The sequence below is a fragment of the Anarrhichthys ocellatus genome, unplaced genomic scaffold (genome assembly GCF_004355925.1).
Source record: "Anarrhichthys ocellatus isolate YVR2014 unplaced genomic scaffold, GSC_Weel_1.0 scaffold27, whole genome shotgun sequence".
NCBI classification, from domain to species: Eukaryota; Metazoa; Chordata; class Actinopteri; order Perciformes; family Anarhichadidae; genus Anarrhichthys; species Anarrhichthys ocellatus.
The window spans coordinates 3275838-3292247 of record NW_022280057.1 but is presented as its reverse complement, the minus strand read 5'-3'; the positions used below and the strand labels follow the sequence as shown (position 1 = coordinate 3292247).

General features: G+C 40.0%; 2 protein-coding genes across 2 annotated transcripts; both read right to left on the bottom strand.

Annotated features, from left to right (window-relative positions):
- Positions 1-38: 38 nt before the first annotated feature.
- On the bottom strand, positions 39-6552 carry chic1 (cysteine-rich hydrophobic domain 1). The gene is made up of 6 exons (XM_031862948.1): positions 6393-6552; positions 5083-5137; positions 3935-4090; positions 3495-3551; positions 2949-3008; positions 39-2365 (listed from the first exon to the last, which is right to left on the bottom strand). The coding sequence occupies exons 1-6, from the start codon at positions 6536-6538 to the stop codon at positions 2315-2317; spliced, it is 525 nt and encodes a 174-aa protein (XP_031718808.1). The 5' UTR covers positions 6539-6552; the 3' UTR covers positions 39-2314.
- Positions 6553-8079: 1527 nt separating this feature from the next.
- On the bottom strand, positions 8080-10933 carry cdx4 (caudal type homeobox 4). Its single transcript, XM_031862447.1, has 3 exons — positions 10498-10933; positions 9102-9247; positions 8080-8313 (listed from the first exon to the last, which is right to left on the bottom strand). The coding sequence occupies exons 1-3, from the start codon at positions 10931-10933 to the stop codon at positions 8080-8082; spliced, it is 816 nt and encodes a 271-aa protein (XP_031718307.1).
- Positions 10934-16410: the final 5477 nt, after the last annotated feature.

The following is a 16410-nucleotide window of genomic DNA, read 5'->3' as shown; positions in this document are numbered from 1 at the left end:
CACACACACACACACACACACACACACACACACACACACACACACACGAGCATGTAAACAAACAAGACCAGCACATCTTTCTACAAATGCAAAACATACAATGAAAGTCAAACAGACACTCTGCGTAGTGTCACATGCAGCATGAACTGCCAGTAGTGGAAGAAGTACTCAGATCCTCTACCAAAGTAAAAGTCCTGCATTTAGGCTTTACTTAAGTAAAAGCACATATTTATTAGCTAAATTACACAAAATGCACAAAACAAAATAATTATTATTGCACGGCAAGTTACAACCTTGTCCTTCCTACTGGCGACCTCACATGAATCGTAAGGAACTACTAACTTTAGACACATTTAGTGGAGTAAAAAGTACAATAGAAGTAAAGCACCATCAATTATAAAAGTAGAGGAAAGTGACTTTGTGTACACTAGTCTCTCAAAAAGTAACGATAATCATTTTGAGATGTTCTTCAGATGAAATCCTGAATTAATTCAAATAAACTGATTGGCTGAATCTTATTGTACTACATTAATAATTCTACTAACTTAACTAAAACTATAGTGGTGGGGGCTTAAAACTATTGGAGCAGTAAAAGGTTACTGAAAACTACTCGGGGACAGACTGAATGTGAAAACAAAGGACCATAAAACCAGCCAGACTGAAGCCCACCACTTCAGTTTTCGGGGGTTGTGCAGAGATAAAGTAAAGACTCGGTCCAGTATCCTCTGACCACTGATCCATAACGTTAGAAAGTAGCAAGTTATCGTAACGGCATTCCTGAGTTTTACAAATGTGTCGGCTAATTGCAGGCTGTCTTGTTAAAGTTAACGATTCCACACCTTGTTAAACATGACGAATAGACACATTTCTGTGGCGGAGGCAGCAGTGATCTGTTTTTACTAAGACGACACATCGTTCATTGAGTGCGACACTAAATAACAAAAATGGTTTCAAATGGAAGAAAAGAAACAAAGAAAATTCAAAATCAACAATTTATTTTCTGTCTCCGTAAAGATTAGTTCACTATGACGAACATTTACAGGAATTGTAACAGGGACAATACTGGGAGGAGGATTCAACATCTCCGTTGTACAAGAGAACATATTTCAGCTTCTCTGTGGTTCACCAACTATTCCAGAGGCACTCTAATGCAACGCAACGCAGCAATCTCTTGACTAACACTCAGGAAAATAATACTAACACTGGACAGAACGACTGAAACACAACGACCATCTGCTCGATACGTCACCGACCGTGGACGCTTGTGCTTCCACACACATCAGGGAAGTAAAAGTACAAAACTATAAAATGCCTTTTTTGTAAATAGATAGTGGAAAGTTTAAATCATTATGTTCCAACAGCACATCAGAGATGCAACCATTAATGTGTCATGGATGACGGCCGATTGAATATCATCTTTATTGGCAAACACCACACGGTAACGTACACGGCTGTGGATGAATCTTCAGGACGCATTACCGTCTGACATCCTGACTTTCTACTGGGCTCAAGTGCAATAACTGGTCCGAACTCTGGCATCGTGTACATTGTAACTATATGGCTTACAAGGTAAACAGGTCCATATAAACTAGAAAGGTACAGAGACACCTTTCGTTAATCAAAACTATGGTACAGCAATATATTGGCAAAATAAAAACTAAAGAGCTAAGTAATGTTATGTAAACAATGGTAAACCACTGTACAGCTTATCCTAACATGGTATTTACAGGTCAAGTTCTTTTACTAGCTAGTTCCCATGTACAGAGGGTCAAATGTAAAGAAAGAACAGTTAGACGACGGACTGTATGTTAGGCAATTTCAACCGTCCCATCTACGTGCAAAGAACCAGATTCAAAGAGAGTAAACCCAACAAGCAGCTTTTACATCTACAGACTTGCTGAATTACCCGGTGCCTTCCTCCTCCTACATTTAGAGTTATTTCTACAAAAAAAACAAGAACATACATAAGGCGAGGGCAGTTAAGGAAGGTGGAGGCATCACATTCTTTGCAAGGGATTACTGCTATGGGACAGGTTGATGGTTCTTTGGGGTAAATGCACTTTTCGAGAGTTTCACTTATTTGTCACGTGTAACAAAAAAAACAACCGCATCCGAGTGCAACGAAGGGGACATGTCTAGTTCTGTCGGGAAAATGTGCAAAATCTGCTCTAAAGCAAAGTGACAGTGTTGCAAATTCTAATATACAAGGTACTGGGAGATGTACGGGGTGCAGACCCTTATTCCAACATACTGTATATACAAGGCACTAAGGAAAAGATTCAAGGGCCACACATCCAGTCTTTTGACCGCCTCCTCAGTCCGGTCGGAATATAGGATATTTCGGTAAGAAATCTATAAGAATCACCTGTAGAGAGAGAACAATACAAAACAAACATTTAAAACGACTGCAAGATGTTTAAACATAATGGTAATGTTATATTGTATGAGTGCTGTCCTTACATACAGATAACCATGCAATTCAGTATTAACACAGACAGAGGAGACAGAATTTTGACAAAGCAACCCTGTCTGCTAGAACTAATGTTTATGTCCAACTCATGTGCAACAGCGTTTAAGGTTTAAAGGAAACGTAATAAAGACCGTATCCGAAACTATTTCGATTTCAAGCAAAAATGCCACACATGTGCTGGCTCTAGCTTCCCAAATATGAGCATTTGTTGCCTGTCTTTGCAATAAGTATATGATAGTAAACTAAATATATTGTGTTTTAGACTGTTGGTCATACAAAACCAGACATGTAAAGCCACTACCTTGGGCTTTGGGAAACTCTAATGGAGACTCTTTACGATTTTATAACACAATTGATCGATTAGTCAAGAAAATAATCTGCAGATTAATTAAATCGCTCATGAATACAATCAAAAGGTTTGTAGAGTTGTGCAGTAATCTAATAATTCATAGCGTTTTTGTTGGGACGGCCTACTTACATATTCCATCATATTACTGCTTTCACATTTTCTTTTACTGAGTTTCCAGTGCAGCCCGAGCTGAAAGAAGAAAAGACACAGACACAATGAATGAACATCTCTCCCACTCTCAAACAGACACAAAGACACACGCACACACACACACACACACACACACACACACACACACACACAGGAAAATCTGTCTGAAATTTTCCCTTCAGTGTCGGGGGAATTTAGGAGCAGGGCTGTCTGGTCTCGCCGGGGTCAAATAGTTGCCAGACACCCTGAAGAGCTTCCTTTATACCTTTGCACAGCTACTAGCTGTAATTTGTTGCTGAGAGACAAAACAAAATAACACAGCATTTTACTGCCAACCTCACGGTCCTCTCAGACCTCGAGCACCAGATCTGACTCAGCTTTAAAAGGACTAGTGTGGCAGGTTTGGGTTTCCAAGAAAGATTAATTGTCATTATCCATCATGATGATACTCAACTTGCACTGCACAGTGGCACAGACAAATAGGCACTTTCACACAGGTGCTAATCTGCAATTTGTCATCCTTACCTTGTGGTATAATCTGTTATTTTCCCACTCTAACAATTTATGAATCGACCGTCTTGTCTGTTGGAATAGAAAACAAATGCATGTACGTTAATGCAATCGTCATCACTCAAATGAACACTTTAACAGGTAACAGTAAACGGCCACAGTGTTAGGATTTATGGACTGAACTCCCGATTTACCAGCTAGTAATTTCCACTTTGTTGCCGTCAACTCTGAGTGGTAGTACCACCTTCAAATGACACACCCTTGAGCTGGGCAGGAGAGGAGCTCTGCAACGTAATGCGTCATTTCTACACAGAGCCACTAATTGAACACGAGTTGTTATTACCCTCTACACTTAGACCAATGCGGCTGAATTGCTATAACAGCCCCCCGAGTAATCAGCGCTGATGTAAAGGAGAGTTAAACTGTCCAACAGTCACAGGAGGTGTGGAACTTACTCTCTTGTTGAGGCAGATAACAGGCCATAGACTGCAGCCTACTGTACAACAGCAGCACAGGCAGCCGCAGAGAAGCCACTTCACATTCACCGGCAAGTTCTTCTTCAGACAAGCATTCAGCCTGCTGATGCTGGTTTTGAATTCCTCTGGTGCTACCTAGAAGAAAAGAGAGATGGGATGGATGTGCGTGCACCAACGTAAACAGCTCCTAGAGCCTCTATGCGGTGGAGGGAATTATCACAAAATTGAGGCAATAACCAAATTACTAAACACAAGAGGGGGAGAGACAACTCAAGTGTTTGTAGGTGGCGTTGACATGAAATATTCCTAATTGGAAAGATCCAAGAGCTTGAGAGAAAACCAACAGGTAGATAATTGCAGATGTTGTCCAGAGATGAGATGAGATCTCTAAATAGCATGTCTGTGATTTGCTAACCAAGCACCAGACTGTTCAAGGCAAAGAGGGACTCAAAGGAGAGATAAACTCAGAGCCTGTGGCAGCGCCGGCCAAACAACTTGAATGGATGCTCATTCCTCGCCGAGTCTGTACGCCATAAAACAGGGGTCGTAATCTTTTATGACAGGATGCAAAGGTCTCTTTGCAAACAGCCAAAGACCTCAGAATAAAGCCCAGCAGGGCCTGATCTGCACCCTTCAATCATCATAATTGTGACCTCATCCATCACATGTCACCCTGGGTCACAATACTGAAGGTACTTTTTATTGCCCCACACTTCCCTCGGCCTGCTCTTACCCCTGCAGCCTTTTTGTGTTTCTGCGTCCGACCCAGGAAGCTTTCCTTTCTTGTCTACAGCAGAGTCTTCATTTCATTATTTTATCACCGGGAACTGGACTCTCAAAAACACTGGGGTCCCCACCAACTGAGCCCCATAGACGGCTTACTCATTTACAGAGCTGGACAGCAGCACATTCAGCCTCTTTTGTATACACCTTGGTGCGTCGCTTGAAATGCAGCTCCGGCAGATCAAAACCACTCAGAGAGGTTTGAATGGGGTGGTTTGGGGAAGTAGGGGCTATTAAAGGAACAACTGGTTCACTGTGGCTTTAATTGCTTCATTCTTCCCACTTGGAATTGAAGCAGCTCGCAAGAATGAAGTGCAAGAAAACTAAAAAAGAAGCGACTGTACCTTTCCCGTGAGAACAGAGGGGAATTCTGTGTCAAATCTGTTGCTCAGTCCAAACCTGTAAAAAGACAAACAAAATGTGAACATTGATAAGGTAATACAAGTCAAAATAACATGTGCTATGACTATGAACATGTTAGAACAAATATAATCCAAAGCCAGAGTAGAAATACGTTGTGTGATAATGAGACAGAGCAAACTATACAGTTTTTTAAAGTTTAGTTCAGTTCGTTACACTACACACATCTGAAGGATGGCACAATAGACTTTTCTTCTTCTTTAAGAGAGTCTAAACATGCAGGAGTCCAGATGACTACGCTTCACATTCCCAACAAACCAATACAATAGATTATTATCAGTAAAATCACTTCAAGTCGCAAGTCCCAAAATATAAACAACAGTTAACGACTAGGATAAGCTAACAGCTCCAACCTTCCTATGAGCCATGATGCTTTGTTTTACAGCAGCAGACAGTTAAACCTGCAGACTTGATGCGACACTCACGTGGCTTTTGTGTGATTGCTCTTAGTAATTAAAGTGGACGATATTGCTGTTACTTGTATTTAGCTTTAGCAGCAAATTGCTTATGTTTGCATGTCTTTCCTGGAAAGGTCAACGCTCTATAGAAACAATACGCATGTGAAAAGTATAACAGATACTATTGAGTTTAAAAACGGACATCCTCATTATTTTTTTGTCCCGTTGAAGGTCTCAGCATCTGCTAGTCAGGTGAATGGTATGGCGGGGGTGAGGGAGGATCTGACGATGATGACAGTGATTTTCATCTTTTGCATTTTAAAAAATAAATAAAATTCACCTCACTATTGTGCCTACATGACGTGCTTAAAGCTCTAACGTTAGTTTCCCCTGATAAAGTACAATAAAATGAAGCTAAGGACCTAAACAAATATGAAACTCGCAGTAGAAACGCTTCAGACAATAATAAAGCCGGTGACATTGTGTTGACTTGGTAGATAACGTTAACTTTCAAATGTCTGGTGATGGTGCATTAGTCTAAACGTTACAGCCACAGACTTCTAGCTAACAAAACATCACATGTAAACTTGCCTAACCCCTAAATATCGCTTGCTAGTCTGCCACGTTCATGTTTGCCATGTGGATAAATAACAGTTATCGTTAGTTTATGTCGTATTAATGTTGGGTTACTACGTTCATGATCAAATCGACGGTCCCCTTTGACAGAACGTGTGGCTAACTGTTAGTTGTTGTGTTTAGCGTTAGCTAGCATGCTAGCATCAGCTAACCAGGCTAAAGGATGAAGACAACAGAGCGACAGACAGGGCCGTGCTTACACGGTGATGTGCCCGGCACCTCGCATCACCACGGGCTCCGGACAGTATCTCGGCAGGTGCTCCTCACTCACTACGTGGTCATCCTCTTCGTCTTCCAACTCATAAATGGTATCAAAGTCCGCCATGTTGGGTAGTAAGACGCTCATGACGTCTGCTACGGCGGGGCTGCGCACTGACGCACGAGCGGGGCGCGCGGAGCCGAAAGTTTGTGAACAGCGATGATCGCCCCTCGGTGTGCAGCGGGACCAGAGCTGAACATTATCAACACATCTAACATCTGACGTTAGTGAGACATGCCAGATATAGATAATAGTAATCTAATGACCCCATGACATGTCTGTTTATAATATATTACATATCCCTACAGTTGGCAGGGAATTAACTTCTTCAGACATGGACATGGGGAAAAGTCAGGAAACTCCTGCTCCCAAAAATAGTCAGTCTAGCCACATGACAATTAACATGTCACCTCAGCTAATTACACATGATCATACACTATGAACCCCTTAAGCCTGAACCTGCCTCACCACATAAAGGTGCAGAAGTCCATCTTAAATGTGTCCACGTGGAGCCCATTAGGTGTAGATTCTCTGACATTGAATACTAAATAAAAGTGCACCTACTGATGACATACTACCCGTTTTGACATATGTTAAAAAGCTAAAAGAAATGCCATTCTATCTAACAAGAACAAAACAAAAACATAAGTTTAACTACTGGTTGGTTTTAGGTCAAAAGTGAGGTAATTTCACACTTAATGTGATAACAAGTCTGGTTATTTTGCTGCTCTGGAAATGAGCCTTTTGTCCAAATGAAAAATAGATGCTTTCAATTACCATGTCACTATACTTCTAGAAATAGCCTGTTGGTACAGGTCCAAACATTTGTAATTCTGTCGACAGATCTTTATGCGGATTGTATTGATAATAATAGGTTTTTAAAATCATCTTTAGGATTTCAAACAAGCATTACAATAAAAGTCACACAGTTACTTTGAGATGTTAATTTCTGAAAGGTTTAAACTGTTTTGTGCCTGCATTTGTAACTGTAGTATCCCAAGAGGAAGAGAAGCTTAAATGCTCTATATCTGTATTGGTAATAAGCACATAAAAGCATTTCAAATACAAAACTTATCCAAGCTTTGCAAATACCCAGAAATAACAAAAATGACAGGTGTACTGCAAAAACAACATTTTATTTACATTTTGCCATCACACGACCCGTATCATTAACAGCTGGTCCCTGCTTTACTAAAGCAGATCAGATTGTGCTGAAAAACGTTTGTAAATGATTTGTCCAGTCATAGCAGTTTGTGTGGCACGAGCTACATAAAATCCAGCTTAAAACTTCATTAAAATGTCCCTGAATTATCATTTTATTCACATACACTTCATCACATACAAAAAAAAAAAGGATATTTATATCTTAACTCACAAACAATTAAAAGCTTTTAAGTTTGAAACACGTCGATTTTTTCTTTTTTCTTTTTTCTTAAATTCCCACGTTATTAGAACTATTCTATAAAAAGTAATATGTCAAGAGCCTCCATTTGGTTGCTATGAATGAAATCTTTATCCACAGCTTTGTGCTTCAGGACGTGAGTTCAGATCCTCTGGCTGCCTATCAAGTGTCCTGTCAGCGTGTCGGAGTGCTCAGTTATGTTCGATGGTCCGAGAGGTGAACTGCTCTACTGAGTCACAGTCACTTGTTGTATATTCCTGATAGATGGCAAGGTGTTCATTCCCTGAGGAGGGTACATAGAGTGTTGGATGTCTGAGGGACTGAGTGAGCCCGGCACCGGCAGAGGGCTCACGGAACCCGGGTCGCTGTGCACAGATCCCCCGCTGCCGTCAGACTGACCCAGCTTCTTCTTGATCAGTTTCCTCTCTTTGGCTCTGCGGTTCTGAAACCAGATTTTAACCTGAAGTGGCACAAAGAAAAGGGAATGAAATGAATATCATTGGGTGCAGGCTACATCCTTTACTTTCCATGCAATGCCATAACACTTAATACAAAATAATAAACAACATTTATAAATAGGATTCTCCCGGATAGAAAATGTGAAAAATGATTACAACAAAAAATGAACATTAAATACATGTTTAATATAATATAATAATATATTTTCTTAGGTCTTAAATGAAATAAATTAAAAAGATATGCCTATATAGACAATACAACTTACATTAGCGTTGAATGTATTTTCTCGTTTATTCGACCGCTCCTTACCAAAATAAAATGTAATGATTGCCTATTATCAAATGGATACTACATTTAAACAATACCCACATTGAATATTTGTACAATGAATAAATGTACGTAATTAGTAATTCATTTTGCTGTAAAATATAAGATTCGAAATAAGAGGAAATGATCGATAACACATGTTTGTGTTCTTAGGATTTCATTATCAAACATATAATAATTAATTAATAGAAATACAGACAAGGTATCAGGAGTTGAGGTGTCTTTAAATAAATCCAGTGTAATGTATTCATGACTGTAAATATGCAGAGCGTTATCCTGATGATAAAATTGACACGTTTTCTGCAGGGCTCATTTTGTAAGTTACACGTGTGAACATATTTTAATGAGTTTCCATTATTGCTCATACATTTAGGCTGAATGTTTCGTATATTTAAATGTCGTATTGCATCTTTCTGCGATGAAAATAAACCAGGCAGAATTACTTTACTGATTTAGACATACCTGTCGTTCTGACAGACCGAGGTTGAGAGCCAGTTCAGATTTCCTCCTGATGGTGATGTATCTGTTGAAATGAAACTCCTTCTCCAGCTCCAGCCTCTGATGGTCTGTGTAAACTACCCTGTATTTCTCCTTCGTTCTTGTTTTACCTGCGAAGGCGACAAGGAAGAAATCACACAGCATTGATATTGTGCTTCTTTCTTTTGAGCAGCCGGGCGGTTGAACAGAGGAGGCTGCATGCCAGGACAGGCCTATCTGCACATGGCATCTTTATTAGCTGCCTCTTAAATCCACATCTCTGCTTTCTATACAGATACGCAAATTGAGCTTTTTCATCTTGCTTTGATGACAGCTGTAGTACAGTGGATTTCAAACAGCCAACTATCAGATCCTCTACTGACAAGTTAAAAAGAAACACACGGCGCAGGACGATAGGACAAACGTCTGTGGAGTTGATGCACTGTTGGATTTGTCTTACAATTTTACAGACCTCTTATACGAGTGCATGTTAACTTTTACTGTATGCAAGTTGAATAACAAATGGCTGACGATGACACATCTTATCAAAATTTAAAAGGTTGATCCCTACAATAACTCTGAAGTAAATTAACTTAATGAATATAAGTTAGTGTTGGCCTGTTTTATTCTAGGCCCTCATAATTGATAACTATTCGATTTCAAACTTTAATTTACGCCTCTGTAAAGGCCTACAGTTTGTACTACTACACTTTTAAAACAGTCTGTGAAAAGCGTCACTCTTTCCGGCAATATAACTCTTGGAGAGGAAGGGAGGTTGGTGCATATCAAAGTGAAGAGGTGATGAAAGCAAAGGCCACCGCCTGGATATGACGGATAACACTCAAAACACCCAACAATGTGACAGGGAAGTCGACCACACATCTCCAGGAATCATGACATTAACATCACAACTGGGCCTGGCGCCGATTCCTCACACCTATTTTATATCCACCACAGGACCGAATACAGTAGACAGAGCTGTTGGCCTTCAGTCCACTTCCCCATCAGAATTATGAGATATGGAAATATTTTATACACACGTTCGACTGACTCTTTCTGCTGCCAAATATGCATTTTATTGTTACTATTTAATAGAATATGCAATTCATTTACATATTCTCATTCTATTAACATTTTAAACTGTTGTTAGCCCAAATGTTAGCAACCTGCATAAGGCGGTCTACTGTTCTTTTGACATTTCCTTTCAAATATAATAATTTTTGCCTATTGATGTTTGTCTCATTGACACCATCGGCATGGAGCTGCCAGAAAGAAAGACTCAAGCGGAAACACAAAGTGCGTTGCGCAAAAGACTAATATCGCAAGACCAAGGCAATTGCATAAGATCATTTTGGCACACTGTTTAAGATCATGGTCTCACCTGTAGAAGATGCTTGTGCGTTTTTACTCATCCACTGGAATGAATTGCGCCTTTCTCTATCAGGAGAAAGTTGTGCAATGTTAACGTTCTCCGGCGGAGGCTGTAACACCACAGATCCTGGAGGATGCATATGGCTGTACTCAGATGAGCAGTAAGGAACTTGTGCAGGAGAGGAGTTGTTCATAGGTGTAGGAATAGTGTTTGGTGGTCCCAGACTATATGCACCCCAGTCTTCCCGCTGAGCGCTATAAGTGGGTGCCCAACTCCCCGAAGACTGTGCGTGCGTATCCATGTTTGGCACATGATGGTATCCAGTAAAGTCGGTGTACTGAGGTGTAGAAACAAAGTTCTGTGGAGGCAGATTGATGCTCGTTCTTCTTACTGGTCCTTGGTGATACATGCCGCTTTCTTTATCCAGAATGTATCCCACATACATGATTTGTACAAAAAAACGATGAAATTTAACGAAACAGTAAAGGGAATAATGTAGCCTATTTTAAGGCGACATTGTTTCCCTGAAACTGTTAAAAAACAATCCTTCTGCTCTTTTAGTCCAAATTGGTTCCCAGTGTAAAATACGACGTAGTTCCAGTCTGTCTCCAGCTTCACATTATGTGTCTCTGTTGACAAGATGGTAAAGATACTAAGGCCTTCTTGACGTCAGCCAACTCCTAAACTATTGGAGATTTGCATTCAAATGAGAGTGAGTGGTGCGGCAGGCCCAGCTGTCCCCTTGCGTCTGTCCCGCAGCGCGTCATCACCTGACAGTGGGCCTATCCAGAGCAGGAGTCCTCCACGCAATGAATAAATCAACACCACGGCCTATCAGCTGCACAGACCGGCAATAAACCGAGGCAACACGTCCACAAACGCACCAAGCCAAAAAAGGCCTGTGCGTAATTGCGCGCAGATATATTTTATAATATTGGAAATGTTAGAAGCATTCACTTACTAGAGGCAATTAATTTCCCTTTGCATTATAGAAGAATACAGACAGCAACTTATTTTTCACATAAGCTCAATAGTTGTAACTCTCCAAACTAAATCCAGAACATCCAACACATGTATCTATTTTGGGTTGAAAATCTGTTATTATGGGAATTCAACAGTTTCCAACCACGCTTCACACGTAAATCCTGTTTTATTTGTTGAGAGATTCACTTGCAAACTAGGTGCAAAGTATGAGAGGCTTTCTCTTCAAGCAAGCAGGACCTTTCATATTCCTTGTTCACACCTCAAGGTCGCACTTCACAGCTAATTCCGGTTACAAGGAAACTCCAACAACCCCCTCTGTGACAAACAGCGGCCCTCCACACATCAGTCACCACCGTCTCCTGAAATTACAGCGAAGTTATTTTTCTGTGTTCGTGCCTAATACGTGCCATGAATCTCTAGGAACTACAAGTTAACTGCCCGATTAAAATTGGAGTTTGAAAAAAAACGCGTTTGGACACAGTTCCTGTAAAGTTTATACTTTATATTGCCATTGCTCGATACAAACATGCGCAGGAAATTAAATGCATTTAGGCCCAATTCAGTTGATGAAACAACAAACTGAGCATGAATCTGAAAAGGCCTAACACGTTTACAACTCATTTCTCAAAGCACGTTTTCTCTAATTAATTTCAGGCGCAAGTCTGCGCTGTACTGTGCGCCTTTTGATCGTTATACACCATCTGCTTCTTGTTCTTGTTCTTGTTCTTCTCGTATTTTTTGTCATTTCTTGGTATGTTTGTGATTAATTTGACAGGTGTCTCAGGGCCTCTTTAGCAGGCTGCCTAATTGGCTTGTCTATAAGTCATAAATGCTGACTGATGTCTCTGAAGTATCTGTTTATTGACCACAAAATATTTATGAGACAGTTTCATCAAGTTGGCCGCTGACAGTCACTTCTCTGACTTGTACATAATTCAGCGTCCTGACTGTCGGTTAGCTGTCTGTTTAATGAAGATATCAAGTATGACATTTTCATTTGTTTTCCTGGCTTTTTGATGGCTTTAAAGTTTACAACTTGTCACAGTCACGTGGCCTACTATAAACACATTAAGATGTGTCTGTCAGAAAAGTATGAATGAAGGCCTTTCCTCTAATAAGTGACTGAAAACTGTTTTTTTCATTGTGATGTATGAGACTTAATGCAGATCCATGTTAGTGAGGAGAGGGTCAGGCCTTTTGAAAATAATTGACTTATTGAGTTGCTTCGTGGCTTTCACGCAGTGCATTTTATGTCTTGATTTTAAGACCTCATTTGGTAGTTTTCTTTCATAACTTCATAACGTAAGTTGCATCCACTTTAGACTAAGTTACTTCACTGCATTGTTCTGCATTGGCACTTAGGTTACTTTGTTCGGTCTTGTAGTTTCCACAGAGCAGATTATTCGCATTGATTGCTGCCCTCTTGTGGATTTCTGCAGAACAACAGCTGCTGGTGATTTGAAATCTGTCTGAACACTAACTAACTAACTAACTAACTAACTAACTAACTACATTAACTAGTATTGAGTATTCCCATTCTTTATACTTCTGCTCCACTACAGTTCAGAGGTAAATATTGTCCTTTTTAATCCTCGACATTTAGCTAATAATATTAGACACTAGTTACTTTATTATACGAAATATCATCAACAAATACACAAGCTAGTGTGGCAGGGTATGAAGCAATTCATCCACCTCTACAAACTGCAACATTAAAGTGATATACACATAAATTCACTTCAATAACATCATTCTGAAATGGCCCATTCTGCATAATGAGTATTTACTTTTGGTACTCGAGGAATGTTTTGATGCCAATATTACTCAACATAGACTATGGCAGTGTAACTTTTCTTTCACCACTGCTCACCACTCACTGGACTGTTGACCTCAAGAGGGCAGCCTCCACCAACAAAAACATTTCAAGATGTTCACCATATTGTTCACCACAGTCTCAGCACAACTATATTCATTATGCAGGCTAATTTACTCGGAATGACAGGAAGTTACTGTAACAATACGCTATGAGTTCCACATTTACAACCTACTGTTCCACTGATTTTAGGTTGTAGATCACAAACAGACAAACTATTCATTTTAAGATGATTTTTCTTTACTAGTTCTATGATTATGCCATTAGACAATAATGAATTGGCCTTTCATTGAACTTATTATAAATAAGTGGCGCATACAAATGAAAGAGAAACCACCTGAGTTTGCATCACTATCTTAATGACTTTCATTTTGACGTTCATTTTGGAAATGTGTGGAGAAGAGTAGGCGTAATCACCAGTCAGATGTTTCTTGCAACATCCTGATGAGCAACATCATAAGAGGAAGTTTGAGGTGAAATCATTTTATGCAACAAGTGATGCTATGCCATCAGGTGACATTTCTTGAGTGACTGGCTCTGTCAGACCTTTTGTTTGAGGAGATCTCACACCACCTGAACGCATGTACGCAGCTGTGATTCAGAAAATATGGCCATGTATCATCATGGCTGCTGTCTTTTAGCTCAGAGCAGTTCCAGTCACTGACACCATCATTACAGTCTGATGTTCAACAAGAACAGACTTGTTCAAAGATTAATGAAATAAAGTTTAAGTTGGTATAAGCTTGTATTCCTGACATTTATAGTTCATAACCTCAATAGGAAAGTCAGAGAGGCTTTCACGCATTTTCTGTTTGATTCGCTGCGTAAAGTCGTTACTGTGAGGTTCAATTTGTGTACTGTCTGATATTTGACCAACGTTTCTGTCGTACAGTCTTTTTTTTTAATTTGGTGTTTTACAATAAAATCACATGTTTGGTGCATTTGACTGAAACGCACAAAGTACTCTCATGAACAGACTGCATGTGGATTCACTAGATGGCGCAACTGAGTTAGTTATGAGCTGTTTCTGGTCTTCTCCTGGATGGATGGGTGAGTTCGTCTGTTTTTTCACCCTCAGAGGTCTGTGAAGTTGCACAGATGTACAGCTCAGTATATTGAGCTCTTACAAAGTGCTTTGTAAAAAGATTGACAAGATGACTGTGAGAGTATCCAGAATGTTTTGAAGACCTCATGCTGGGTTTTCTGGTTAAGACCCAACTGCACTGTAATACCAGTTAGACAGTCAGTCAAAATGTATAAAGCCTGAAAAAGCACAATCCCAGTCGTCTCTCTGGGCAGCAGTTACAAACTTTACATCAGACTGATAATCACAAGTAATCCCTGTTATGGAATTTGTTGTTGAAATTCATAAATATTTTTTTTATGAATTGCTTCTAACCCATTTTGTCTTAAAATGTCTGTTTAAAACTTAATTCCAACGTCCACATATGTGTATCTGTAAGTGTATATCTTACTGGTCTAGTAGGGCTGAGTCAACCTTTCATACAGAGTGATTTATGTTTCTGTCACAGCTGATGGAAGCAGCACAAACAGGGAGGACCCAAATCCAAAGCCAGAGACTTGAAGATACTTTTTATCAAACAAAAAGTCTAAAAGCAAACAGAACTCATAGCATCATGTAGCAACAAAGACCAACTGACAAGAGAAGCACAGAGACTAAATACTGAAGGAAAGGAGGGCGTTAACGAGGGACAGGTGGCAGCAGGGCTGAGGAGCAACAGGTGAAACTCATAAGGGCGGGGCCGACAATCACACAGGTCGGAAGTAGAACAAGACACGAGAAAAAGGACTTCCACTAGAATAACTCCAGAGGTCACATTTGCATACTTGCATACTTCACGTGACGATGGAGAGACGTGAACTCACTGTCTCACTCACTCAAATTTGTTATTGAAATACAAAGAAACAAACGTCCCTTGTTTCCCCAAGCTCAGCATAGCGTACATGTAGTAGGTCAGTGACAGTCAGCATAAGAATTCAGTTTGTTGCATAACTTCATTGATGTTGTTAAAGTGGCCACAGCGTTTCTCCGCAGGAAGGGAGGCAAAAACAGGACCATCTGCTACTATTTTTGGAGATACTGCCTGCATGGCTGAGACGCATGCACGATCCTTATTTTGTCATCTGTAATGTAAAACACATGTGAGGCAGGATACTGCAAACACAAGCCATGTTCGGGTGTTTTGATTGATTCTTTCAGGAGATGACAGAAGATGCAGGAAAGTTTGTGAAAAATGTTTCTGTTTGTGAGCTGTTATTATTTAGATTTTTAAGAGAGAGAGGATATTTTCTACATCCTGGGGGCACGGGTGTAGTAGAATATAACGTTTTTTAAACTTTCACTTTGACATTATTCTGTGGAAAAGGAGAGCATTTGAATCATTCGTTGCCTAGACATAAAGAAACACGAATAAACATTCACACAGGAAGTTCCCTTATATTGTGAAGGCTATTCTTAGGCATGCTAACGTGCTCAAAATAGCAATGCTAACATACTGATTCAAAGCAGATGAAAAGTCAAGGGATCAGCAAAGTCATTAAAATTCATCCTGACTGAGTGGAACAAGCACGTGTGGAACAAATTTCATGGCAATCCGTTTGTCTATTCAATAGTAGTTTAGACGTTTTCAAAATAAGCCACAAATGTCAAACTCATGGTGCAGAAGAGGAAAAGTCAGGAGGATCATCAAAGTCAGGAGGATTCATCCTCTGGGGCCCATGAAGACCTGTGCCAGATTTCACAGCAATCCATCCAACATTTGTTGAGATATTTCAATCTGGACCAAAGTTTTGAACCAACTGACAGATTTACAATCTTGTGCCTTAAAAAAAAGAACCAAAACTGAATAAACAAACTACCTTCATTCATAAATGATGCGTGGTAACCTAAGGCTTTGAATGCCATTGCAATTGTTTGCATAGAGGCACAGACAGGAGGTTCTGATGTCCCACAGTTGGACTCATCGAAAGGGATTTCAGTTCACTGAAAGCAACAACGGAGCTGCAGCATTTCACAGAAAATGACTTACACAAAAAAAAAATAA

Coding starts and splice junctions, on each gene's coding strand:
- chic1 (XM_031862948.1), bottom strand. CDS start 6,538: ATGAGCGTCTTACTACCCAACATGGCGGACTTTGATACCATTTATGAG. Junction 3,009..3,494: donor ATAACAGATTATACCACAAG/GTAAGGATGACA, acceptor TTCTTCTTTCAG/CTCGGGCTGCACTGGAAACT. Junction 2,366..2,948: donor GCAGTAATATGATGGAATAT/GTAAGTAGGCCG, acceptor CTCTCTCTACAG/GTGATTCTTATAGATTTCTT.
- cdx4 (XM_031862447.1), bottom strand. CDS start 10,933: ATGTATGTGGGATACATTCTGGATAAAGAAAGCGGCATGTATCACCAA. Junction 9,248..10,497: donor CGCACAAGCATCTTCTACAG/GTGAGACCATGA, acceptor TCGCCTTCGCAG/GTAAAACAAGAACGAAGGAG. Junction 8,314..9,101: donor TCGGTCTGTCAGAACGACAG/GTATGTCTAAAT, acceptor GTGCCACTTCAG/GTTAAAATCTGGTTTCAGAA.